Source organism: Solanum verrucosum, unplaced genomic scaffold (genome assembly GCF_900185275.1).
Source record: "Solanum verrucosum unplaced genomic scaffold, falcon-dt-bn FXZP01000049.1, whole genome shotgun sequence".
Taxonomy (NCBI): Eukaryota; Viridiplantae; Streptophyta; class Magnoliopsida; order Solanales; family Solanaceae; genus Solanum; species Solanum verrucosum.
The window spans coordinates 9,153,912-9,181,124 of NW_026020221.1; the positions used below are offsets into that span (position 1 = coordinate 9,153,912).

The 27,213-nt window shown below is 32.6% G+C and overlaps 2 protein-coding genes across 2 annotated transcripts in view; both read right to left on the reverse strand.

The window, feature by feature from the left end:
* Positions 1 to 27,213, reverse strand: part of LOC125830992 (LOB domain-containing protein 1-like) — a 393,543-nt gene that overhangs the window by 190,914 nt on the left and 175,416 nt on the right. The window lies entirely within an intron of this gene.
* On the reverse strand, positions 15,824 to 16,406 carry LOC125830996 (uncharacterized). The gene is made up of 2 exons (XM_049510192.1): positions 15,971 to 16,406; positions 15,824 to 15,888 (listed from the first exon to the last, which is right to left on the reverse strand). The coding sequence occupies exons 1-2, from the start codon at positions 16,404 to 16,406 to the stop codon at positions 15,824 to 15,826; spliced, it is 501 nt and encodes a 166-aa protein (XP_049366149.1).

Below are 27,213 nucleotides of genomic sequence, written 5' to 3' on the forward strand. Positions count from 1 at the left end.
AAAATAGGTCAAAACGTATTAAAGGGGGTTAAAAAAAGTCAAATCAATGAACGAAATAACTTATTTGAAGATTGTTTTGTTGATGCAAGAAGAAGTTATTCCATATGCGCAAAAGAAAATCTTAGAGAATTATAATTAGCCTTAGTTCAATTGTATAAGAAATTTATTGAGTTTAAGCAAGATGTGAATGAGAAATTGGGAAATGTGGGGAACCAATTTGGAGGAAAATGAAAAGTCATTTATCTCATACTGATAGAAGAAAGGAAAATGATTGTCCTTATATTAGGAAACACTTCCTTCAGCTTTTAAAGGGTTAAGTAGAGGATGCCCCATCGCGCCTTCGTGATTGATTGATAATTTGTTAGGCAAAATTTATTTAATTAATTGAGATTGAAATTCGCTCGGAAATGACCTATTTTTTTTAACATGTATGTTCACGCCTATAGATGGATATAAATAGCGAGGACTTCTCTCATTACCGCTACTTCTTTAATGGTTAATTCGTTTTATTTTTGGAGGAATTAGTCTACAATCTCGGGTACTTGAGGGGATTAAATTTCTTAAGGATACACAATGAATTTTGTGGACTCGAGTTGTTTTATTTTCTGTCTTTCAATTTCATCTTTTTTTTTGTTTTTGTTTTACTAACCTGAATACATGAGATAACATATTTGGAGTTCAAGACATGAAAAATTATCATAATTGAAAAAAGGAATTACATAGCTTGGAATTATGAGAAGTTTGACTAACTCCAAATCAAGCCAAACAAGGATTGGATTCATGAAAGGTCTTGAACTTCAATATAAAATATTGCATTGATGCTTTGAAAACTTGTCACGCATAGAGATTTGAGAGATAGAACAAGACCTATTCGAGAGTCAACTAAAAATCATCAAAGAACATGTTCATATCAAGAGTTATCAATACAATTCGTGAGTTGTAATAATAGTTAGATTTGTGTGTTTCAAAATTGGACCTTGAAGCATTATGAGGGTAAGAAAGCAGTAATGGATGAAGTATACACACATTACAATTTACACATAGCATGAAAGATGGTTATGAAGTCAACATAAAAGGCATAGATGATCTCACAAAAAAACACCACCTCAAGGGATTTCTCAGAGAACCTGGTTCACATGACTCACAGGTATATATGTCACCTCAAATATATGGAAAACTGAAACTATAATTTTGATGAGTAAATTCAATACAAGAATTATAGCAATTATTCATTTTTGTCGTTCATAGGTTACAAGCATACAATCGTATGTGTATTGGAAAACTGCAACAAGCTCAAGAACTTTCATTATATATCCTTGCCGAGGAATAGAACAAAACACTGCCTCAATGTCTCCTCTAGGCTAGTAACTGGAAAAAAGAAGAAGAAAAATAGCAGTAATGTGATTCCTCAAGTAATTAAGCAAGAGAATGATTTATTCAAACATAAAAGAATGAAGTTTTGGACGAACTGACCAACAGTTCTCTTAGAATCGTAAATATCATGGTCATTTCCTCTATGTTCAAGTAAAAAGCAGGATTTGTATATCAGGCCGGACATGAAAAGAAAACTTCAAGCACATTAGTAACTAAAGATTACATTTTATGTTTTGTCTCCAAAAAAGTGAATTTCATTAAATTCTTCAAGGTATCTCAAACAATAAGTCTTGTCCCAGCCTTGGGGGAAAACCTGTTATGACCAACATCCCCAAATCATCTGCCTAAAATGTTCAACGATCAATGAACACAAGAAAAGGCTTAAAGATGCTCACATCGAAACTTATTTGGCCTCCAATAGAGAAGGTGAGATTAAGGTGTGCAAACTTTCCTCTAAGCACTGATATCATTGTTTTGCGTATCTTTTGTACCTGGATATAGTTTTAAAATTGTCTTTAAATCAAAGAGAGAAAAAAATCTGCTAGAGATTAACATTACTGCAAAAACATATATGCAATACTATAGAAGCTGTCTATACCTTGTCATACTTTACAAATTCATCCCTCTCTTCCTGACTACAATTCCCCCAATAGGCGACACATTTAGCATGCCACTTCTGAACTCAATGAATGTTCCTCTGCAAAGGAGAATGATTCAGAAGTTTGCCTCAATGAAGCAGATAATTCAACTGTTGATCTATGTTCCTTCAAAAATATTGTAGGGCCTGACTTAGATGCGGTGACATTTTTGGAGGATCCGAGCGACATAGCCTTTGATATGCTCACCTCTTTATTTTTTTATTTTTTTTATTTTTTTATTTTTTTCATTTTAACGACTCTTGAGGGGGTCAGGGGCTGAGCAACACTCCCAGGTCTTAACATTAAAACAAATTAAACAAAATACAAGGAGGGGGACATAAACCTTACCTCCGATCCTATGTTGGTTCATAAGTCGACCTTCCTACTAAGGATAGTCAACTCATCCCCATACTAAACAAATGAAACCTAACAACTATGCACCTAAAAGAGAGGACTCCTCTCTATACAAAGAAATTAGGAAACATAAATAAGGGAGACTCTCTCTTTACAAAAGTAAGAAAAGAAATAAAAGTTAGTCCTATTCAAAAGAGTTATGACGAAATGAGAAATAGCTAGATTGAAAAGGTTACAAAAATTATAGAGACATCTATATAAACAAAGGAACATCAATTCAAGGTGGTTGTTTGATTTGTTTCAATTTCCTCCTTCTAAAGTTAATCATCCCCATTTCCTCTAGCAGATAACTTCCTTTTGCTGCTCCTGAGAGCTGCTGGCTGGTATAATAGTGATGAACTATATCAATCTTATGACTTCTTTTAGATAAGAAGTCTGTTGTACTATTGGCTTCCTTATACGTATGCTTGCATTGGAAAAATCTCAAATAATCAGTGAGTGTGAGAAGGGTTGAGAAGGGTTCTGATGTGATGTTGCAGCTTCCATGGAGGTTTGATGTTTTGAGCAATCTATTTGGTTAGCAACTCGGAATCAACCTTTAGAATAATCTTCTTGTAGCCATGTTGTACACACCACTGAAGACCATGTATTAATGCCAAAGTCTCGGCCTGGTTATTGGTACCAACTCCTAAAGGAATGGTAAAAACATAGACCATTTTCCCAAAAGAATCTCTGAGAATGCCCCCTCCTCCTATGCTGTCGGGGTTCTTTAAAGAGCTCCCAGTTGTATTAAGTTTGAAAATAGTATCAGGAGGTCTCATCCACCTGACTTCTTTGATCTGCACTTCTTGCCAGCACCATTCTATCCTTTTGATTAAAAACAGTCCAACAATTAGGCCATTGAAGGTAGGGAAATGTACAGCTAAGGAAGTTCTTGATGTCCTTGAGAATAAGATACTTTACTCTAGGAATGCTTGGTTGTCTTCCCCCATACTTAGTTGCGCATCTACTCTTCCACAAGTTCCAAGAGATGAAGATAGAAAGGGATTGAATTAGCATTTTATGAGCCCCATTCTTTATTTCCAAACCCCACCAATTCATCAGATGGTTTTTTAGAGGTAAATGCACATGATTAAAACCAAAGAAGACAGAGAAGAATGACTAGATATGATTAGCAAAAGGGACATAAATGAATATGTGGTCTATGTCATCCCATCCTTGAATTCTGCAGCAAAAGCACCTCTTTATTGGAATATCTGATGTTTGCGTAATCAAGACACAACTTCTGATGTAACTGTCTATGATAGTACAATAGTTTAGTAACCCAACCAAGGGTTGGGTCGAGTCACAAGGGAGCGGGCGTGAGAATTAGTGGTTAAGGGCAAAAGAGCTAAAGCTAATCGTAGCTAAAGACTTTGGCGAATGAAAACATAACAAATTAAAAAGGGTGACGTAAGCGTCAAGTATCAAATGGGTGTTTGTAAGCAAGAAACAACTAAAACAGTGAAGATAAGGAAAAATACAAGTATGGAGACGGGATTCTTGGGATGTGATAGAAATACGAGATAGACTAAATCATTGGGTAAATGCTTTTGATAGTAAATTCATTGAGTATTTGTGACTAGGCTAGACTTTAATGGGGATAAGCTCTCTCTCGAGCAACTTACCCCGTTTCAAATGCGTTCCTCTCGAACACCCACTTGCCGCATGAAGGACAGCCTCAGCCTTAACCCACTCACTCTCTCGAGCTGAGTGTGTAGACATAGGACTAGGGTTCACTCTCTCGAGCTGAACCTCATATGGACCCACTTACACTGGCCATCAATTTAGTGGTTTTAGTTTTACGACATCTCTCTCTCGAGCAAGCCGAAAACACATATATGAGATTATATTTGCAACTACAACCTCATTAAGTTCATCCACAACCACTAAACGAAATCACATTTAAACTACAAATAAACTATTAGCAAGCAAGACCCAACAACTACTCTAACCCATATTGTCACGCCCCGAGCTACCCCCGAGACGCGGACACGGGACCTAGGACCACAAGTGATCCCAAGCTAACCCTGCTGGCATGATCATGAGCATACTAAAGATAATAAACTGATGCGGAAGCTAAATCATAAATAAATCTGAAAAGATGAGGAATACCCATATACTATAGTTGAATATATCAAATCTGAGAGTTTAATACAAAGGAAATATCAAACTCAAAACACTAAGCTGAATCTAACTATGTTTGAAATAGGCCTCTAAACTGACTAGAAATGTTGGGACATGCCCCAACTAGGTCTAGCAAAACTGAAACTAAAGACTAAAAGCAGTAAGGATAAACATGTCACTAGTCCTCGAAGAATGAGGACTCACCACTGATGCTGCTGAACTGAAGATCGGGAACCGATCTAAGCGTGATCTGGATGCTGAGAACCTGAACCTACATCACGAGAAGATGTAGCGCATGTATGCGTCAGTACTTGAAAGGTACTGAGCATGCAAGATAGAGTAAAGCTGAAATAACATATAACTGAACAAAGCAATAAAGCAATGAAATAATCTGAACATGATATAGATACTGAATGCTGAGCTAACTGAATGCAATGACCAATTTATAACATGCTGAGACTAAATACTGAATATACTGATAAATGGTCAATGCAATAGAATCTGACTGAACTGTGGGAGCTACTAATAACCGACATAAAACCACATGAGCTAAATGTGGAGTCCGATGTATAAGCCCCATCGAGAGGACCCAATATACCCTGTCAGAGGTATAGAGGCATGCTGGCGTGATCACTAAACTGATGTTGCCCACATAAGGGACTTACACCTTCGTGGCTCGTAGTTCTGGGACTATATGGGTACGTTGAAACCCTAGTCCAACTCGGTATTATGCTACTCCCAATGAATTAAGTGGTTAACTAGTTATGACTGAATTTCTGTAAATACTGGATAGCTCGAAACTGAACATGCAACAATTAATCTGATAATGATGCATTCATAAACTGAGGCATGTAAAACTGAATACTGAAATATCTGACCTAGCATGTGTAATTCAAGAACTAAAGAAATACATAGCTAGGGTTCTGAAATTCATGCGATAAACTGAGCAATAACATGATAATCTGATTTGGAACATTACAATAACTAATTCATGATGATCTGTTGAAATTCTAGAAACCCTAGGTCTGTTCATAATCATGGAATCAAGAATCTGACTGAATTCTAGGGACCTAATGGGCGAAAAGAACCCACTAGTGAAATCCCACATACCTGGTGACGAATTCCACGGAGAAATCTTTTGATTTCGGGGCTGGAACTGAAGAAACCTCGTTGCGTTCTTGAACTAGGGTTCTTGACCTTTTTCTCCTTCTTGATTCTAATTTTCTAAGTTTTGATTAATGATTTTGACTAAGGTAAGTTATAATTATGTTTCTAGGCTTAAACTGATTAAAACCTCATGATTTAGGGTCTAAACGACGTATCTTAGGGGTTAAATGAAATAGGAAAAGACCAAAAGACCCCTGAATTAGCTGCTGTCGGAGTGACTGACGGACGGGACTGACGGTCCGTCAATTGGGTCCGTAGGTCGAGTCTGCCCGACAGGGCTTCACTAAAACGGACATAACTTTTTACTCGGAGGTCAGAATTTAGCAAACTCGGTGGCGTTGGAAAGATAATTCAATTATCTATCTAACCATAGGTTATAATAGACATAATTCGTTTTCTGATAAAAGTTATGACCATCTGAAGTTGACCCATCAATATTTTTCATCTAACTAGTTGCTAACCTCATCTACGGTCAGACCTACGGACCGTGGATCGAATGACGGTCCGTGCTGGTCGACCGTAGTTTGTGTCAGAGGCTGGTAAGGGAAGTCTCAATCCACGGACACAGACCACGAACCATGGTCTGATCTACGGACCGTGGGTCTGTCCGTGAGTCGGGACTTAGCCAAATTTTCTGACTGAGTTCTGGGGAAGTTTTCTGTCACGGACCTACAGGACGGACCGTGAGTCCATCTACGGTCCGTGGATGGTGTCCGTGAGTGCCATCTGTAACACCAGAAATCTGAAATCTCTATTTTCGGATACGGGGTGTTACACATATTCACAAAATCACACCCCAAGAATTAGAGTTTTAGCTACTCATGTAAAAGAGATAAAGACGTATACCAATATCAGTTTTCATCAAAGGGTATGCAAGATTAAGTCTTAAAACAAGCCAAGAGTGAAGAATCCAAGAGACCCAAGTCCAATTCCTTGAATTTGAAACCCTTTGAAAACTCCAAGTTCTTCAAAACCCTCTCCAAAACTTAGAGAGAATATTTCCAAAACTCTGTCTCCCACTTAATAATCTAAAAACTAGATAAAATAAGGTAAAATTCGCTACTAAGAATAAAAACTAAACTAGTATTTATAGTTTTCAGAAAATGTGCTCTGAAGGATCTTTCAGCGACGTTAATCGGAATCGCCGATGCACTCGGGGATCCGCCCTTTGGTCGACTTTGCCGTCTTTCATCAGTTGCCTTCAACATCTTTGTGTCCTGGATCATTGGACGATGTAGCACTGCTTCGTGGAGTCGCTCGGCGATACGTCGACTGCTCCTTTTCACCGCTGATTTGCTCCTTTCCTTCTGGGCTCAGCACATTGGAACAAAAGGTGAATATGTGATCTATTGGCGATTCACCAAATGGGTTCGGCGGTTCGCAGATCTTCATTTCTTCGTTCTGTTAGCTTCTTTTGCTTCTTTTTGCTCGATCGTGTCCATGCTTTCCCTCAAATTTCAAATACCTGAAACTTAAGGGTTTTTCATCAGATATTGAGATAAAATAAACATTTGAGAACACAATTTCTATTAAAATATAGCCTGAAATGATTCCAATTTGTGGACTCATCAATATCCAAGCTAGCTATATAACAGAGGGTAAAGTTAATAAATTCATGCATACCATCAAGTCATCAAGATATGTCTTGGCCATTCACATATAAAGTCATTTTAAATTCAATTGGATGATCCTAAGCTACAAACATGAAGCCTCACCCAATTGTATGCAACAAACATACATAATTGAATCTATAATTTTCATGAAAAGTGCATTGATAAACCTTGAGCTTCTCATCTCCGAGAAATGACTTGAAGCTCTACACACACAAGGAGTCAAGTCATTTCAAAAGAAATCACCCTGCTAATTAGCAACCAAGGAGAATGAAAGAAGTGATACACTTTGAATATTGATGGAAAGAAAAATACTCAAGTTATTTGGTTATTCCATATTTCATGAGACTATTATATAGTCAAATGATTGTGAATTTTGATTAAGAGAGGTTCCGATTTCCATGTAAATCATATCTAAATTTAAATGACACATTTAGGATCCAACGAAAGCATGCATAGAGAATAACAATTGTATGTCTAGAGAATAACCCAAGTTGTGTAGACCTTCACTTTCGATGTCATATTCGTGTCGAATTCTCCAAAAATAGACTACTTTTGGAGAATTCGTCACACACCTGTTGACATTTTTGAAGAGTCCAAGCAACATAGAGAATAACAAAACATGATTAAAAGATATAGACAATATCTATTATCTAGTCAAGTGCTTATTTCGTGGCAACAAGTTCAATATGAAAGATAGACAGTAAAATTATAGATATAAGATGTCAAATTTTGGCCATTACCTGTTTTCCTATAAGCTTGCCATCCTTATGTGCTACAAGGCCATTTTCAGAGAATACGTAGTCATAATCATTCGTAACTGCATCACAAATATAAGAAAGATCAGTTAATAGCCATGTATGAGAACCAAGGGTTCTGTATAAGTTATCAGTTTCAAAACTCAGTTCAGTGTTCTTGGCTAGTGAAACCAAAGTTGTACTCTTGCTTAATACTGAGAGGAATTTTAGAAACTGAGCTAGAAACATGTGCACTAATAAGATGATATAGCTCCTTACATACAAACCCTAACCAGTGGCGTAGCCACACGTATTTGACACCCCTTGGTTGAAAAATTACATCGTGTAGTTAGATAAAAGATATACAATATATTGACTTCTACATGACCTTACTCCTTTATATTTTGACACCCCTCAATAAAAATTCTAGCTCCGCAACTGAATCCTATTGACAAAATTTGAAGTTGTAAGCCTTTCATCAACCCAACTCCAAGTTTAGTTAAGCTAACCTGTAATGCCAAGATGTTCTGATATCTTTACAAGGTCAGAACCTCCGACAACTCCATAGTAACAACCTGCAGGTAGAATTGTTAAGCCAAAGAATCCTTGAGAGGAAAAAAAAACATATGAAAAAGAGAAATAAGGAAACAGGAATATGGAAAAAGAATCATCTACCTTTCTGAGCTCCTTCATGAATTTCAACATTTCTGGAGTAGATTCCTGAATTTTTTATTGATATTTTCCAAAGAAGAAAACCAATGGTGGTGGAGTCCCAAAAGTAAGATCAGTGGTGAAGTCATAATTTTCATCAAGAGGTTCCAAAATATGAAAAAATAAATACATTAACTAATCGAAGGGGTTTCAACATGTACCTAAAAATAATAATTTTAACCATGCCCCTACCTCTCCCACACAAGAAGTACGACAACAAAAGAATGCAATTGTACAATTAGTAAAAAAACAACAACGGGCTATGTGGAGTGGTAAGTACTCCTTCGTCCTTAACCAAGAGGTCACGGGTTCGAACCCCCTTGGATACGGAGTCGTCTTTGTTAGGGAGTGCTTTACCCCCAATGTGGGACTTCCATGCGCGAATCCGAATTTAATCAGACTCCAATGTGGGTCGAATATCGAACACCGAGTGGAAAAAACAAGAAACAACAGCTACAAAAAAGAAACATGGAGTTGTCTAGTAGATGGTTTGAAGGTGAATTATACATAGATTATATTCTGCATAAGTAATACCACGTTTGATAGCTGATTAGGAGGCATGTGAATTGATGTATAAAAATAACTTTGTGTTTGATTTGTAATTTACAAATCTACATAACTAATACATATATAAAATAATATGTAATACATCAATTTTCTCATAATTAAGTTGATGGGCTTATCTCATCTAAATTTGGCGGACGAATAGATTTGTGAGTTGAATTTATAGTTCGTGATATTGGGAGGGTGTTTTGGTTTTTTCCCTCAAAGGCTGCCAGGTGGTCTTTTGCTTTCTTCAACAAGTAGCCAATTATATTCTGCCAAATCATCCCATTTTGTCACACTGATGCTAAAAACTTGCCAATTTGGACTTTACACCAAATTTGGTGAATAATGTGTTTGCACATATATACATATCGTATCTTAATTCATGTGTCATAATTGCAATTTTAGAGTAACCAATTGTTATTTGGTCGGAATTTTTGTATATGTTTTTCTGAATAATTTAAGTTGCTAATTATTATGATTTATAATTTAAAAAATTATGTAATACTCAAATATTTAAATTTCATAAAAAAAAACTTAAAGTTTCTATGCCTCAATTCATAGTCAAACATTAGAAGGTTGATTTCAAAATTTTATTTGTGGCACATAAACTGAGATAGAGAATTATATATTTTGATTACTTATTGTTGGTTAATTAGTAGTCTTCTGTTTTTAAAATAAGTGGTATTTTTACTTTTTTTTCATTTTGTTTCAAATAAGTGGTGTTTTACTTAATCAAGAAAAAAATTTTAAAAAATCTTTCAAAATTACCCTTATTTTAATACAGAGTTTTACACCATTGAAATCTCACTTCTTTCTTCAAGGCATTCAAATAAGGGAAAGACATATAGTAAAATATTTCTTCTTTTTTAAGAATGAGTAATTTTCTTGACGGTGTGTCTAAGCTAAAATCATTACTTACTTTAAAACTGAAGGAGTATGTTTTTACTATGATAAATTATTTAGAATCAGGCCGTAGAATATTTCTTATAAAATAATTTTCACTTTATTTAAACATCATCGTTTAAACATGAAAATTTTAGCTCTATCTTAAAGTTGTATTTCAAATTTGTAAAACAGTTTTATAGCCTGATTTTTAAATTCACTTTTTCAGTTTTAAATTTTAATTAAGTACATTTAAGTATTTCAAATATTTTTTGCAAAAATTATTACTAAATACAATTTTATAAATTTCAAATAAAGTGAAAACTATTTGAAATATATGGTCAAACACCTAATAATCATGGTTAGTTGAGTCAGTTTAATATGAATATCTTATTTGGAAATTTATTTACCACCCAATGATTTTCTTTTAAATTCAAATTTATAAGGAGAACAAATAAAATCAAATTCATATCACATATGGTCATTAAAGGAGAGCCCTAGCTATGAGATTTTTTTGTTTTTTTTTCTTCTTTTTCTCTCTTTTCATCTCAACGCAATATTCAATTATACTCCATCTGTCCCTAATTACTTGTCCATTTTTTCTTTTTTAGTTGTCCCTAATTACTTGTCCATTTTGACAAATCAAGAAAGGACAAAATATTTTTTACCTATTATACCCTCAATTAATTACTTTGAAAAAAGGTAAAACTTCTTGAAAATCTTAAGTTTTTAATTCATCCACTTCATAATTAATAAGGGTAAAATGATAAACTCACTATGTCAATAATTGTTTTCTTAATAGGTGTGTCAATTCAAATGTGGACAAGTAATTAGGGACAAAAGGAGTAATCGTTTGCATTACTTTCTGTGCCATGACATATATTTTTTGGTCTTTAAAATATGCCAGGGGAAACTTTTCTAAATACGAGTAATTTGATAGATTGAAACAAAAAAAATTGAACTATAAAATGTTGTAGTGGATTAGAAACTAGTAAGTATTTTTTCTATTCTTATAAGATGAGATATTTTGAATTTGAGTAAAAAAAATGAATCGTCTTTTAATATGAAACCTTTATTTTTAAAATAAGAATTTTCAGCATAAATTTTAGTTAGTGAAATTTCAAAATTATTATCAAACACTACAAAAGAAAATGAGATTTGAAATAAATGAATAATTGGTTTATTTATTTGAAGTTTTGACCAAAATAAGCCATTGTTTAAATTAATTCACCAAAATAGTATGTTTTATTATTTTTTTACAAAACTAGTATAAGCGTGGTTCACAGTAACGTTTTATACTTTATTTTATTTTAAAAAATTTAATGGGAAAAAGGCAAAAGTTCACGGAGCAAACAGAAATAAAACATTATTGTCAATAACGTTTTATACTTCGTTATCTTGAATCACGTTTTAGAGCTAAAACATTACTCAAAGAAACGTTTTATATTTTATTACTGTAGATCACGTTTTACAACTAAAGTGAGAGTCACGGGCTCTGCAATTAAAGAATCGAATCTTGCAAATTTTACAGATTATAAAACGTTACTGGCAGCCACATTTTATATATAAAACGTGACTGTCAGTAATGTTTTATGTAGATTTAATCACGGGTCATCGAATTTTGCAAATTAAGAATCAAATCCTACTATGTTGGAATCTTACAAATCATAAAACGTTACTGTAGATCACGTTTTTACATTAAATCGTGACTATCAATTACGACACTATGTTAAAGTCAACTTTTTCATTTCTTAAACTGACCACACATATGGTTATAAAATAAACCTTGTTGTAACAGAGCACATTCCAACAATATTCAGTCAAGCTTTTGTTTGTGTAGCCCAATTTTGAAACAATATTCACAAAGGTATGAATTAAATAAGTCAAGTCAATATATCATATTATGTTATTATTTTACCATAGCTTTCAAATTATTTTTCTGATTTATTAATTAAAAAGATGACTTATTTTTATGTGTAGGAATAAAAATGGCGAATTTTGAACATAATGTGATGATTGCTTTGTATTGGGGTGGCGAAATAATTACTGAAATGAACGGATTCAGGTACACTAAATGTGCTAGAATGATTATTAGCATGTATACTTCAATGCAATATGTTGAATTGGTTGAATTATTGCATGAGAAAATGGGTACAACTAGTGAAAATATTCAAATGGATATTTCGGGAAAATATCCTTGTTCGATTCAAGGTAACCATACAAGGTTCATTGAGTTTAAAATTGAGGATGATCAATCTTTGCTACAATTTTTTTTTTATACCTCAAAACTTTGCGGATAAGATTGACATAAATGTTTTGGAAATGTATGTAAAGACCAAATCAACAAATCAAAATGATATATTTCAAATTAGTGGTCAACATGGTTATCACATGAATTTATTGGCTCAAAATCATGGATTTGTCACGGTTAGTCAACCTCATTATGCAGAATCGATTGCTCAACCACCATTCCAACAATTGTTAATGTGTGACCAACGATCATTTGGTGAAGGTTCAAGTAGCCAAAGACATGTTGACAATAGCCCGAGGGAATATGAGGACAGGTAAAACAACAAATTTATGTTTTTACTGAATTTTAATATAATTAGTTGATAACATAATTTTACACATTATAAATATACATACATAGATAGATAATGATATTTTTTTGTGATTAATTACCTTAATTTTTTTTAAGAAATAACCATTTAGAGTATAAATTACTGATTTTAAAACAAGCTTTTATGTCTCATAATTTTTCTAGAATTTAATTATATTTCTTTTTCCACAAAGAAAATGAGACCAACGTTGATCCAGACAGTGATGTAAATGCTGAAATTAGTGAAGAAAGTTCGGAGGAAGATGAACCTTCAAAAGATGATGGTGAAAGTGAATCTGATGAAGATATCAATGATGCTAGAGATTTTTCTCAAAATGACATTGGTATAAATCTTCCTAATCGATTTGAACGAGATGTGTCTAAAGTGCAAAATCATGATGTACCCTATTTTAGAACATTGGATAATGAGGAAGACATTTTCATGTCTACATGTGAATCTGAGATGGAGTATTGTTCGGTCTGGTCTGAAGATGCCACAAAAGATTTGAAAAAAGGCATGTTTTTTAGTAGTAAAGAAAAATTAAAACGAGCTGTGACAATTTGGAGTTTGAAAAAAAATAAAGAGTTTAAGATGGTGACATCAAACAAGAGTTTATGGGTTGTAAGATGCAAGTTTCATACTTTATTGGGTTGCTTGTGGTTTCTCCGAGGACGAAAGGTTGGAGATAACCTTTGGAAACTAGGAAAATATATTAAAAATCATAGATGTGAGACTGAAGGGCTTTCTAGAGTTCATGCCAACCTAAATACCAATTTAATTGCATCTTTGATTCTAAATCAAATTCAAAAAAATTCTAAGGTTTTGGTGGTAGATGTCATTTCCAAGGTTCACGAAAAATTTGGTCATCAAATAACATACAGAAAAGCGTGGCTTGGACGTCAACGCGCGTTTGAATTGGTGTATGGTGACTTTAAGAAATCGTTTAGTGACCTACCCAAATTTTTTGCAGCTTTTCAACACTTTAACCATGGAACAGTTGTGGAATGGAAACACGAAGAGTCTATTAGTTCATTAGAGGTAAAAACTTTTAAATTTGTGTTTTGGGCTTTCAAGTCATGCATTGATGGATTTCGAAAATGTCGTCCTGTTATTTCAATAGATGGAACTCCTATGTATGGAAAATATGAGATCAAATTATTGATTGCTGTTGGAATTGATGGAAATGATAACATTCTTCCTCTAGCGTTTGCTATTGTAGACAAAGAATCGAAAGAGGCATGAAAATGGTTTTTTAGGAATTTGAGTGCACATGTGATAAAAGATAGAGAAGATATTTGTGTTATATCTGGTAGGGCGAAAGGAATTTCGACTAGTTTGCAGGAGTTACGCCGATTTCAGGAGCCTCGAGTCTTCCATCGATATTGTATAAGGCATCTTAAGAGCAACTTTCAATCTCGATTTCCAAACAAGGATCTTAGTAGGCTGATGTGGAGGGCTGCTTCAGCCCATCAAGTAAGAAAATTTGAATCCTTGATTTGGCAAATTAGAGAAGAAAATGAAAAAGCATATGAATATCTCATGGAAATCCCCTTGGACAAATGGATTGTTAGCCATGATGGTGGAAAAAGATGGGGAGTGTTGACAACAAATCTTTCAGAGTCGTTCAATGAAGTGTTGAAAAAAGCACGAGGCTTGCCAGTCACTGTATGGTTAGACATTCATTAGAGCAAACTGTTGAACAATACACTCGTAGGTCTCAAAAAGCGCAACAACTTTTAGAACAAGATGAATTGTGGATCAAAAGGTTCAAAATGAAGTGGAAAAAGAACTATGAAAGTTCAAAAAGGCACTTTGTTTTTTGTTGGAATATACCCACAGGGGTATATGGAGTTAGATCTATACAGGTTGATGGTAATGGTGGTAATCCTCATTGTGTTTCACTTAATGAAAGAAAATGTGATTGTGGAAAATGGGTTAATTTGCATTTTCCATGTTCATATGTCATGAAGATCACTGATAGAATGGGAGGGCTAGCTAGAAACTTTGTTAGTGAACATTTCACTGTAGAGAATTATGTTGCAACATATTCTGGGTCCTTCTCACCAATTGGCCATGAGGCGTATTGGCCATCTCCTAATTTTAGAATGGAAAGTAATGTATGGTCGTCTCAATCGGTCAAGGACAACTAGAATACCTAATGAGATGGATCGTGGTGCTGCAGTATATGAGCGAGCTTGTGGATTATGTAGACAAACCGGACATGATAGGCGTCGACGTCCAGATCGTAATTAAGTTTAAGTGGATAGTTTTTTATTAGTGTAATTGTGTTAGTTCCAATTGTGGGTCAATGTCTAGTTATGATAATTTTCTTTGAGTTAGCTACTGTAACGTATTTCAAATAATAATTAAATTTTTATATCTATCTTTCTATTATATTGCTACAATACTTGACACCATTAAAATGAAGTGAAAAAAGATTAACCACCAAAATGAAGTTCTTTGCTGGAATTTCAAAAACTATAGTTAATTTTTACATAAGAAGAACGAAAATGAGCAAAACTGTAAATATCCATATAAGAAGAATGAAAAATGAGCTCCAAGTTATCTTCTTTTTCTTCCTATATCCAATCTGCAATAGGAATTTCAAACTGTTAAATATTGAAGCTAATGAAAGAAAAACCTTTCAGCCATTACCATTATGAGATTAACGTAATGCATCTCAAAAGAAAAATAACAATTTTTTTACCATGTTGATTAGAGCTTTAACTGGTTTAACTTCAATATTGAATTAACTATATGTTTCAATCCCATTTATGGAGAAAATTGTACCACATCATTCCTAACGTGCTGGATACAAAAGACCAATAGATATAAACATAAACATAAACATAACATATAGCAGGTCAACTGTTCAACATAAAATCCATTTAAAGTCCATTCACTTACATGATCTCCAAAGATCAATCCATTTAGAACGAGTTTATAAAGAATCCGATATAGATGCAACAATTGAAAGACTAAGAATTATAAGCTTACTTGGAACCACATGATTCATCCTTTGCCTTTTTTCTTTGTTAACACAGAAACTTTGTTATCTTTTGTTTTTTTTCTTTTTGGTGCTGATTAAGATGATGACTCCCTTAAAAGTAAGAACAATTTTTCAATTATTCAACTAAAAAGGAACACTTATGTCAAAGAATAATGTGAAGATTTTAAAGTACCAGTCCCATAAAGCTTAGGAAATTTTTTATGTTTTTTCTTCACCGATGGTTCACCACCTTGGCTTGCACCTTGATTTGCATCCTCCAACTCATCACCATCCACTTCATTGTTAGAATCATTCAACTCATTACCTTCTACAGGCGATGAGGAAAAGTTTGGGGTGTTGTCAAAATGTTGAGGTTGATTACTACCAAATACATTTTCAAGTGATGTAAGACTTGGATCCCTTGAAATTTGTGGAGTCTGTGGTATCATGTATGGCATAATCTCAGTGTTTGTTGGCTCATAATCCGAGGCTTCTTGGAAATCTTGTGTGGCTTGATCACCTTCACCCATTTCAATAGGCGCTCGACCTCTCTCAACAGCACGTACCTTCCTACCCGCAACACCACATTTTCCTCGCCGACGAATAGGGGGATGCAAATGGTCAGACATTTTCTCATCTCTTTTATAATTGGCTTGCACATGAATCCTATCTGCCTCTTGCACATATGCCAAACAATTAGATCCTTCATCCCGCACCATTGCACGAAACCCGTAAAATTCCTCCATTGATGGGTTATCACCGAATGATATTGCTTTATTAACCATCAAATGAATATGACATGCCTGGCCAAAATAATTAATTCTATGAGGGAATCGGGTACTGAAAAGATTAAGAAACATGCTAGCTAAGTTGACCAAGTTTGTAAACCACGCAAAATTAATGAGGGAATCAGATTTTTAACATGTTGAGTCAATTTTCATAAAAAATGTGGCAGACCAGTAAATTAGGACACCATGGAGAGAATGAAATCATATCCATAAATCACAAATATGAAGTACAAGTAGAACAGATAAGGAAAACTTTGATATATATGCTAACTGGACAAATCATATCCACAAATCCACAAATATGAAGTACAAACTTTGATAGAATGCTAATGAACCAGATTCTACTAATTCAATATGCTAACTGGACAAGTTAAAGTAAAGAAAAATTAAGTTATCAAACTTACCATTATTTCATATGTCGTCGCATTAGGCACATAACCTTGTTGTTGTTGAGGACTCGAAATAGGATTACCAATGATAAAATGAGTAATACGTCTAAACCAAATAAGGTAGGGATCATCATACTGAAGTGATCCATGAAGGATTGGTGCATTACATACATATTGGTCAATATGGTTCCAAAAATGTAACCATTGTGCATGCTCTAACTCCCAATTTGTGTTTGGTTTTCCTCGACGATCATGGTGAAAATGCGTAGCGTCAAATGGAAATGGAGATGGTATCGCCTATACCAATCCAAATTGCCTCATAACTCGATCGGGTAAATGAACCTCCATAACATCCCAACAAAAATTGGAACTTTAGCATGCCATATATCTCTTCCAAAGCGGCAATATTCGGGAAGACTCTCAATTATATCAGAAGAATATGGCTCCCAAATAAACTATAACAAAAAGAAGTATTCACAATTACAATATATATGAAAGTTAAGAGAAAACTAATACAACATCTTACTTGATCTTCTGTCATGGAATCAAGCGCATCCCTGAAAACTCTTAACCCATGTTTGATAGTGTTTGTCCAACTAAAATGTGTAAACCATCTAGCAACATGTGGACCCCTAGGTAAACCAACAAGGAAAATATTCCTCGGGTCTCTTTGTGCTACAATCAGAGGCCTAAGGACGGTAACTCTCTCCCATGCCCAAATCTAAACATAATAGATAATTATAAACTAGATAAAATTTCAATAAATACTAAGTGTAATTATTGGGTATACCTGAAGTAGTGGTAGGAATCCAGTAATCTCATTTTTGGGTACTTTGGGAGGCTTTACAAAGAAAGTGATACAAGTATGCTAGGGTTGCACTACCCAAACTGTAAGACCCTACTACAGTGATATCTTCTAGCATATGCAAGTACATAAGCTTTAAAAGACCGCCAGATGTGTCTGCCAACATTAAACCAACAATCATCCAAAACATATAACACCTAGCCTTCTCGTTGACCATATCCTGTGTTGCCAAGTCAGGCAACCGTGGCTGAAGTCGTAAGTGTGCATTAAGCGCAGAGACTTTGAGACTACTATGTTTAAAGTCTTGAGGGTGTGGAGTAAAACCTAATAATCTTTGACAAATATTTTGCCAATCAACTACGGACCTCTGTGGCTTATACCCAACTACTGGATTACCTTTCACGGGTAAGCCATACAATATCTCCACGTCCTGCAAGGTGATCGTAGCCTCACCTGTCCTAAAGTGGAATGTATGAGTCTCAGGACGCCATCTTTCAACTAGTGCAATGATTAAACTACGATCTATAACAGTCCTATGAGATCTATAAACACCATATAATTCGGATAATTTAATCGCATCTAGAACTCGTGGATGGATAGGATGTTCATTTACTAGGTCCCAAAACTTCCCATCACATTTCCTTGTGTTCAAAATCATATTATCATTTCCTATTCATATATCTCGTGACCTATGAGTGAGCTGTTTAGTTAATACACACGGCTCAAGTGGACCGGGATCCAATTAGTATGCATTATTAGCAGCCATAAAAGAAATACCTATACATAAGTAATTATTTTTAAAATAATGAACCAAACTAACAAAGAAAATCAAACTCAAGTGTAACGTAACTTAGAAACTTTCCTCAAATGCTTCACCACAAACATTTTCAATCATATCAATTAAAATATAAGCTTTTCTATAAGAATCGCAACTGTTGAGGAAATTGAATATCATCACTCAAATAGTTTCAAGTACATATAATTTCTTATTCTCATAAAAAGGGAAAAAACAAAAACTAAAATGTCATTTTTTAACAAAAAGGTAAACAACAAATTCATCAACTATAAGATAAACTATATCAGTGTATGACAAAATTACCTTAATCACAAAAAATTTCTTCTTTTTCAAAGGTTTTTGACCCTTTTTTAAGCAAATCTGCAGACGTCCTTCAAATTTTTGAAAGTTTCACTTCCAATTTCTTGTAGTGTATCTAATCTTCAGTAGTCGAACAAAACTCTCAAATCTCTTGTATAGAAAAAAAGGGTTTCAAATCGAGTAAAGATTAAGCGTCAATTCTGTAAGAGCAAGAAGATGGGTTTTTGTTTATCGCCATAATTGCAACCTGAAGGTGGGTTAGGAGAAAGAAGACGGTTTTTTTGGGTCTTCCGTTAATCTCCCCTTTTTTTCTTCTGTAATTAGTACAACTAAATTGGGGTTTTTTTATTCTAGTATAGGATTAAAAGATAGATGCTTAAAACGTTATTCCCAATAACGTATTAGAGTTAAAACGTGATTCCCAGTTACGTATTATTATTTAACGCTGTTAGTAGTCCGTCTTTATCTCATTAAATTTTTTAAAATAAAATAAAGCATAAAACGTTACTATGGACTACGTTTATACTAGTTTCGTAAAAAAATTTAAAAACATACTATTTTGGTGAATTAATTTAAACAATGGCTTATTTTGTTCAAAAATTCTATTTATTTACTTTAGTTGATACATTCCTATAGTTTGATCACAATATGATCATATTAACCATAGGTAAATGTCCTAAGCCAAAATATAACAAAATTTGGACGAATGTGTCAATTTGAAATACTACAAAACTCTCCATTCTTGAGCTTGAGTTACTTTTCAAGAAAAATTTAAGCCAAGTATGGCATTAATTAATACAAAAAAAAAAAACAGTTTATTATCTAGCTTCAAGATCTATTTTTTTTTTCTTATAGAATAAAAATGAAAGACTAACAAAAATAAATTATTTTATGACATTTACTTTTAAATTTTAAATTCAATTCCTTACATTTAAGATCTAAATTATTTTTTTATAGAATAAAAATGAAAGACTGGCCATAATAAACTGTTATGATAATTACTTTTAAGTAAATTTAATTCTTTACTTTAAAATCTAAGTAATTTTTTTGTCACGACCCAACCCGTCGGGCCATGCGGGCACCTACATACTACCAACTAAGTAGGAGAACCCTCATATTTCAACAACTTAAAACATGCAGAAAATTAAATAAACGAAAATAACATGCTAACAGAATTCTTTATTAAAAACCTTTAAAACTATTTCGAGTTAAGACTTGTGAAGAATTAACACTCCCAAGGATCTAGTATAAACAGGTACAAGAACTACTAAGAGTACAACTGGACATGATAATTAAAAGACACAGCTCCCACCATGCGGAAGGAAGAATATAAGTTGCTGGAGATTTTCTTTGTCTTCACCTAATGAAACCTCACTGATCCAGCAACTAGACTATGTCAAAAGACATAGCAAGAGTAGTATCAGTACAAACACACGTACTGGTAGGCATCATCGGTCAACCTGACGCCCACCGCATAATATAAGAAACCAACTAGTAAGATCATGAAATAAATCATTCGCTTCTCCACCTTCACCCTCTCTTGAAATACCTCCAATATACACTAGTACTCCGACTACTAACATCCTTCCCGATCAACCTACCTACCAGGTACTTGATCACATCCTACTCGTTCTGACACCTTAGTAATTCCCCAATTACACCCACAAACATTGCAACTAACCGCTCACTCCGTACCCTTACTCCCTCGTCACATTACTCAACCATGGTCACATATACACTACATCAAACTTCCTTACCACTAAACCCAATCTTTTTCCCCAAGGTGAAGTCCACCTACACATATTTCATCACATACACTGCCTCTACTTCCCGCCATTACAACACACGAACTACCCTTACTATCCATTTCTCGCCCCCTGAACACTTTACCCTTCCAGTATACCCTACCAATTCGCTAAACACACAAAACAACCAAATATAAGCCGTCATAACGTAACCTTTACCTCTAAGTGCAACATATATAAGTCAACACCACGATATAATCACATGCACCTATCGAACAAATACAATATCATCAACATGTACGAACAATGAACAACTTCACATTTCCTCAAACTATACAATTATGACAAGAAATTGGTCCTCTCATGGAACCCAAACCCAAAACAATTAGCATACCAGAACGTGGTACCCGATCCAATGATTATGCCGAAACGTGGCAACCGATCCCATAATTATGCCGGAACGTGGCAGCCGATCCAAGTTAGTTATGCAGAAACATGGCAACCAATCCAAGTTAGTTATGCAGAAACGTGGCAACCAATCCAAGTTACTTATGCCGAAACGTGGCAACCGATCCATTCAACACACCACAATCGCAATCACAAGTATATCCTCAAGATCATACATTTAAGTCATGATTTCATGGTAACCATCATTCATTTATCTCCTTACAACAAGTGTGATCAATAATGCAATATTCATATACACACAAGTATTATAATGAAGCAAGAACAAACGTACATCACACAAACATAGAATCACAACCATCACCTACAATGGATTATTCATCAGTACACATCATGCAACCCTAATTCGACCATACTCAGTCCTAATTTATCGTCTAAGGCTTCTTTCTAGGGTTTAAATCAATAATCATTCAGTGCACGAAGGCCTACGCATAAATCCTACCATCGATTCACATATATTACGTAGTAAGCACATATTTAAACTACTCAATTCATAAAACCTTGCCTACCTGGGCGCCAAACAGCTGCACAAAGTTTTGGTCTTTGATTCTTGTTTTTCGGGCTTCGTGACGGTGAATTTGGCCAAGAATCTGCAAGATCTTGCCATCCTCATGCTAGAAATCTCCTTCTCCTTCCTTCCCAAGTTTAGAGCAGCTTTTCTGAGGTTTCTAGGGTGTTTTACGACTTATTTAGGTATTTTAGGAAGATGGAGAAATTAGAATTTCTCGTAATTTACGTTCTGTCTCGCCTATCCCGCTCTAGTGCCAACTTATCCCGCGCTAGAGCTGCACCCGTAGCAGCAAATACCCCGCTCTGGCGGGACAGTGGCCCAAAATTTCCCAAATTTTTGTTTCTCCTACCTAACGATGGTTCGGGTCGTTACATTTTTCTTTTACAGAATAAAAATGAAAGACTGGCTATAATAAACTATGTCATGATATTTACCTTTAAATTTTAAATTCAACTCTTTACATTATGATCTAAATTATTAGACCGACTAATAAACAATGTTAAGAGATATACTTTTAAATTTAAATTCAATTCTTTACTTTAATATCTAAATTAGTTTTTTCTTATTGAATAAAAATGAAAGACTGACCATAATAAACTATGTTAAGATATTTACTTTTAAATTTTATATTCAACTCTTTACTTTAAGATCAGTTTTTTTTTACCGAATAAAAATGAGAGACAAATCATAATAAACTATGTTATGATATTTACTTTTATATATAAATTCAATTCTTTGCTTTAAGATCTAAATTATTTTTCTTTTACAAATATAAATGAAAGACTGACCATAATAAACTATGTTATCATATTTACTTTTAAATTTACTTTAAGATCTAACATATTTTTCTTTTATAAAATAAAAATGAAAGACTTATCATAATAAACTATGTTATTTACTTTTAAGTTTAAATCAAATTCTTACCTTAAGATCTAAATTATTTTTATTTTACAGAATAAAAATGAAAGACTAACCATAATAAACTATATTATGATATTTACTTTTAAATTAAATGCAATTATTTATTTTAAGATTTAAATTATTTTTCTTTTACAGAATAAAAATGAAAGATTGACCATAATAAATTGTTATGATATTTAAAAAAATAAATCAATTCCTTACCTATCTAATTATTTATCTTTTACAGAATAAAATTGAAAGACTAACTAGAATAAACTATGTTATGGTATTACTTTTAAATTTAATTTCAATTCTTTACTTTTAAGTTCTAAAATTATTTTATTTTGTAGAATAGAAATGAAAGACTGACCATAATAAACTACGTTATGATATTTAAATTCAATTATTTACTTTAAGATCTAAAATATATTTCTTTTATAGAATGAAAATGAAATGAAAGATTGAGCATAATAAATTATGTTATGATATTTACTTTTAAATTAAAATTCAATCCTTTACTTTAAGATCTAAATTATTTTTCTTTTATAGAATAAAAATGAAAGACTGGCCATAATAAGCTATGTGATCATATTTACTTTTAAATTCTAAATTCAGTCTTTTACTTTAAGTTCTAAATTATTTTTCTTTTACAGAATAAAAATAAAAGACTGACCATATTAAATTATGTTATGATATTTATTTTTAAATCTAGATTCAATTATTTACTTTAAGATCTAAATTATTTTCTTTTACAAAATAAAAATGAAAGATTGACTATAATAAACTATGTTATGATATTTACTTTTAAATTTCAAATTTAAATTTTTTACTTTAAGATCTAAATTATTTTATTTTATAGAATAAAATTGAATGACTAACCATAATAAAGTATGTCATGATATTTAATTTTAAATTTAAATTTAATTCTTTAATTTAAGATCTAAATTATTTTTCTTTTATAGAATAAAAATGAAAGAATGACCATAATAAACTATGTTATCATATTCACTTTTAAAATTTTAAATTCAGTCCTTTACTTTAAGTTCTAAATTATTTTTCTTTTACAGAATAAAAATGAAAGACTAATCATAATAAACTATGTTATGATATTTAATTTCAAATTTAAATTCAATTCTTTACTTTAAGATCTAAATTATTTTTCTTTTGCAGAAGAAAAATGAAAGAGTGGCCATAATAAACTATGTTATAATATTTATTTTTAGAATTTAAATTTAGTTCTTTAGTTTAAGATCTAATTTTTTTTTTATAGAATAAAAATGAATGACAGACCATAATAAACTATGTTATGATATTTACTTTTAAGTTTAAATTTAATTCTTTACTTTAAGATCTAAATTATTATTCTTTTATAGAATAAAAATGAAAGAATAGCCATAATAAACTATATGATGATATTTACTTTTCAATTTTAAATTCTATTTTTTAATTTAATATCTAAATTATTTTTCATTTACAAAATAAAAATGAAAGACGGGCCATAATAAACTATATTATGATATTTAATTTTAAATGTAAATTTAAACCATTACTTTAACATCTAAATTATTATTTTTTATAGAATAAAAATGAAAGACTGATCATAATAAACTATGTTTTGTTATTTACTTTAAACTTTTAAATCATATTCTCTGCTTTTTGTTCTAAATTATTTTTCTCTACAGAATAAAAATGAAAGACTGACCATAATAAATTATGTTATAATATTTAATTTTAAATATTAAATTTAATTCTTTAAATAAAATAACATATGGTACATTTAAAAAAAACAATTTGAATTTTAGCTACAAAATCTAAATATTTTCCTCTTATGGAAGAAAAATAAAATACTAGCCATAACATACTATATTATAATTTATGTAGTTCTAAATTACTTATTTTGAGCCAAGTTTGATATATTTTTACAAAATTAATTAGTTTGATATCTAGTTTAAAGAATCAAGATCTAAATTATTTTCTTCTTATGAAAAGAAAAAAAATGACCATAATATCGTAGTTTGTAATCTATTTCCAATATTTACAATTTTCTTCATTTACAGAGGAAAAAGAAAGACTAACCAAAAAAAATATTATTACACTAGCTAATTCTAAATTTCAATTTTGGTCTCTATTTTAAAAAAAATATTATTTAAATTATTTTTAACACTAATAATTTTTTTAATTCTATATAATTTTTCTATGACCCTTTTTACTACATATTGTTTTATAAATTTAGTTAGCTAGAAAAAACACCAAAAACAAAAAAAGGAAAAAAAAATCCCCATATAGAAAAAACATCAATTTTGTCTTTAGATATTATTTGTGTTTTGGTCATGTAACTTTAATATTATTACATTAATAAATTTACTATATATCTTGACATGAGTGGGGTCCATATCTAGCTATGAGCAGCCGAGACTCGTACTGGCCTATAAATACTTTATATATTCCGTAGAATTGAAATGCATTACTCAGTGTCATCCTTTCTTTTTTAATAAATCAAAAGGTGAACTCGATATCTCGAAAATACTAGAGTTTTTTTTTCATTACATACATTAACATGTCTAACACAGATGCGTATACTATTATGTTCTTTTGAATATTGAGTTCTTACCTTACACTTCTTCGTTGCTCTATATGTACTCAAATCAGTAACACGCATGAAGAATTTATGAGTCATTTTCAATCTCATTCAATGAATCAACAAGCAATATTTCTGTTACGAAGTTTTAACATGTTAGGTATAACGTCATCAAAAGGTTTATCATTAGACCAACTAACAAAATCCGCGATAGTTATTCCCCAAACACCGCTGCCACCACCAGAGGATTGTTGCTCAACTACAGGTAATGTCAGGGGCAAAAGATTGCGTGAAAATTCAATAGATATAGATCTAAATAAAATTCCTTCTGAGTCCCCAAGCCCCTAATTAAATGTATTAATTTGTTTAGAACATTTTCAACGTTCTTTTCAAGTGTTTTCTTTTTCAAGAGTTGTACTCTCTTAAGAAATAAAATTTTAATTTTAATTTAGTCTTTATTCAATAAAAGTTCTTTCAATTGTAACAAACTAAAGAATATTGCAAACTATACTGCTACCTTTTATGCCTTCTATTTTTCATGATTCGATATTTTAATGTCCAAGCATAAATAATAATTTAATGTTGTTACACAAATTATAGTTTCATCTATTTCATGTCACAAGAACATTGAAGTTCCTCTATATACTGTAAATTTTAACATATACTGAAATTAAGATGTTGTGTTAATTAGTAGACTTTTGAATTAAAATTTTGAAAAATAAAAAGAGAAAGAAGTAGTAACAAATGTATAATAGAGGTTGAAAATAGGGTCAAGTCGTAAAGGGGATTGTTGCATTCTTATGTGTTGATGAGTAAACAAACTACGGAGAAATGAGATCTGGTAAAGGGACTTGATCCTTTGAATAATGGTTGTTCAAGACAAGTCAATGGAGTGCAATTGTAAAGCTGTCATACCTGTTGTGGTAGGTGGACACGGCAACAGAGGCGCAAAGTTCTCTGCCAATGAAACATTACTAGGTTATTTTTGTCTATGATTTACATCAGTCACTTTGACAAGAAACAACCTAATTTTTGTAATCAAGAATATTCAAAGTAAAATCTATTTTCTCAAGAAAGAACAAACTTATATCAACAACAAGGGACCTGATCGAGTCATCTGCAGAAAGTCTTAAGTTGTCATTTGAGTTTAGTGTCTTGTGTTAAAACATAGTGAGATCTATTCCTATACTATAAAGGAACATATTTCATTTCACTTGTAATCTCTGTGAAGTCAAGTTCATGGCTAGAGTTATTTGTGATGCGTTTGGTTGAAGTCTTTTTTTTGATTAACTGGATAATATTATTATTATAAGTCGAAATTTCCCTTGTAAACGCAGTTCCTAGTATATCTGCCCAAACTGCCTCATTTACAAACATTGGAGGAACTTGCAAAATTCTTGTGCGGTCAAATAATTGCTTCTTGGCCCCTTCCTTGGCTAAGAGGTTAGCTACCTTATTATGCTCTCTATAGGTATACAAGAGTTTTGGATCTCCCAATAGTTGCATCAATGACCCACATTCACGAATTATAGACTTATAAGATTCATGGTCATTATTACTAAAATTTATTACCTCGATTGAGTCTGTGGAAATGTCCAAATATATCAAGTTGTTATCCTTTGCAATCTTAAGCCCCTGCATAAGAGCTAATAATTTTGTCAAAGTATTAGTACTATTTGGAATACCCTTCTTGAAGCCTAGTATCCAATCACCTCTATTGTTACATATAACTCCTCAAATACCCCCTACATCGGGATTACCTACGGAGGAACCATCAATTGAGTTTATAATGGCCAAGTAATGGACATTCCCACTTTAGGTTAATAGTATGCTTAATAGCAACATCTTTCCTAGTAATTAATAGGGTGTATTCAGTAGCTTTTGCGATGGTATCATAAGTATTGATATGTGCCTTCTTCTTATTAAAGAGATAGCCATTTCTAGCTAACCAAATATGCGATAAGCAAAATGGAATTAGGTCTTTCCATGATAAGAAGTTATTAAAGGGATTGTTCTTACTTAAATTCCAGGTGTTGCACCATTCATCAGTAGAAAAGATGATATTGTTTAGTATAGTGAGATTTGAGTTATTCTGGATGATTGTATTCCAAAATAACTTTGCATTACAACAATGAAAAATAATATGGCTGATGATTTCA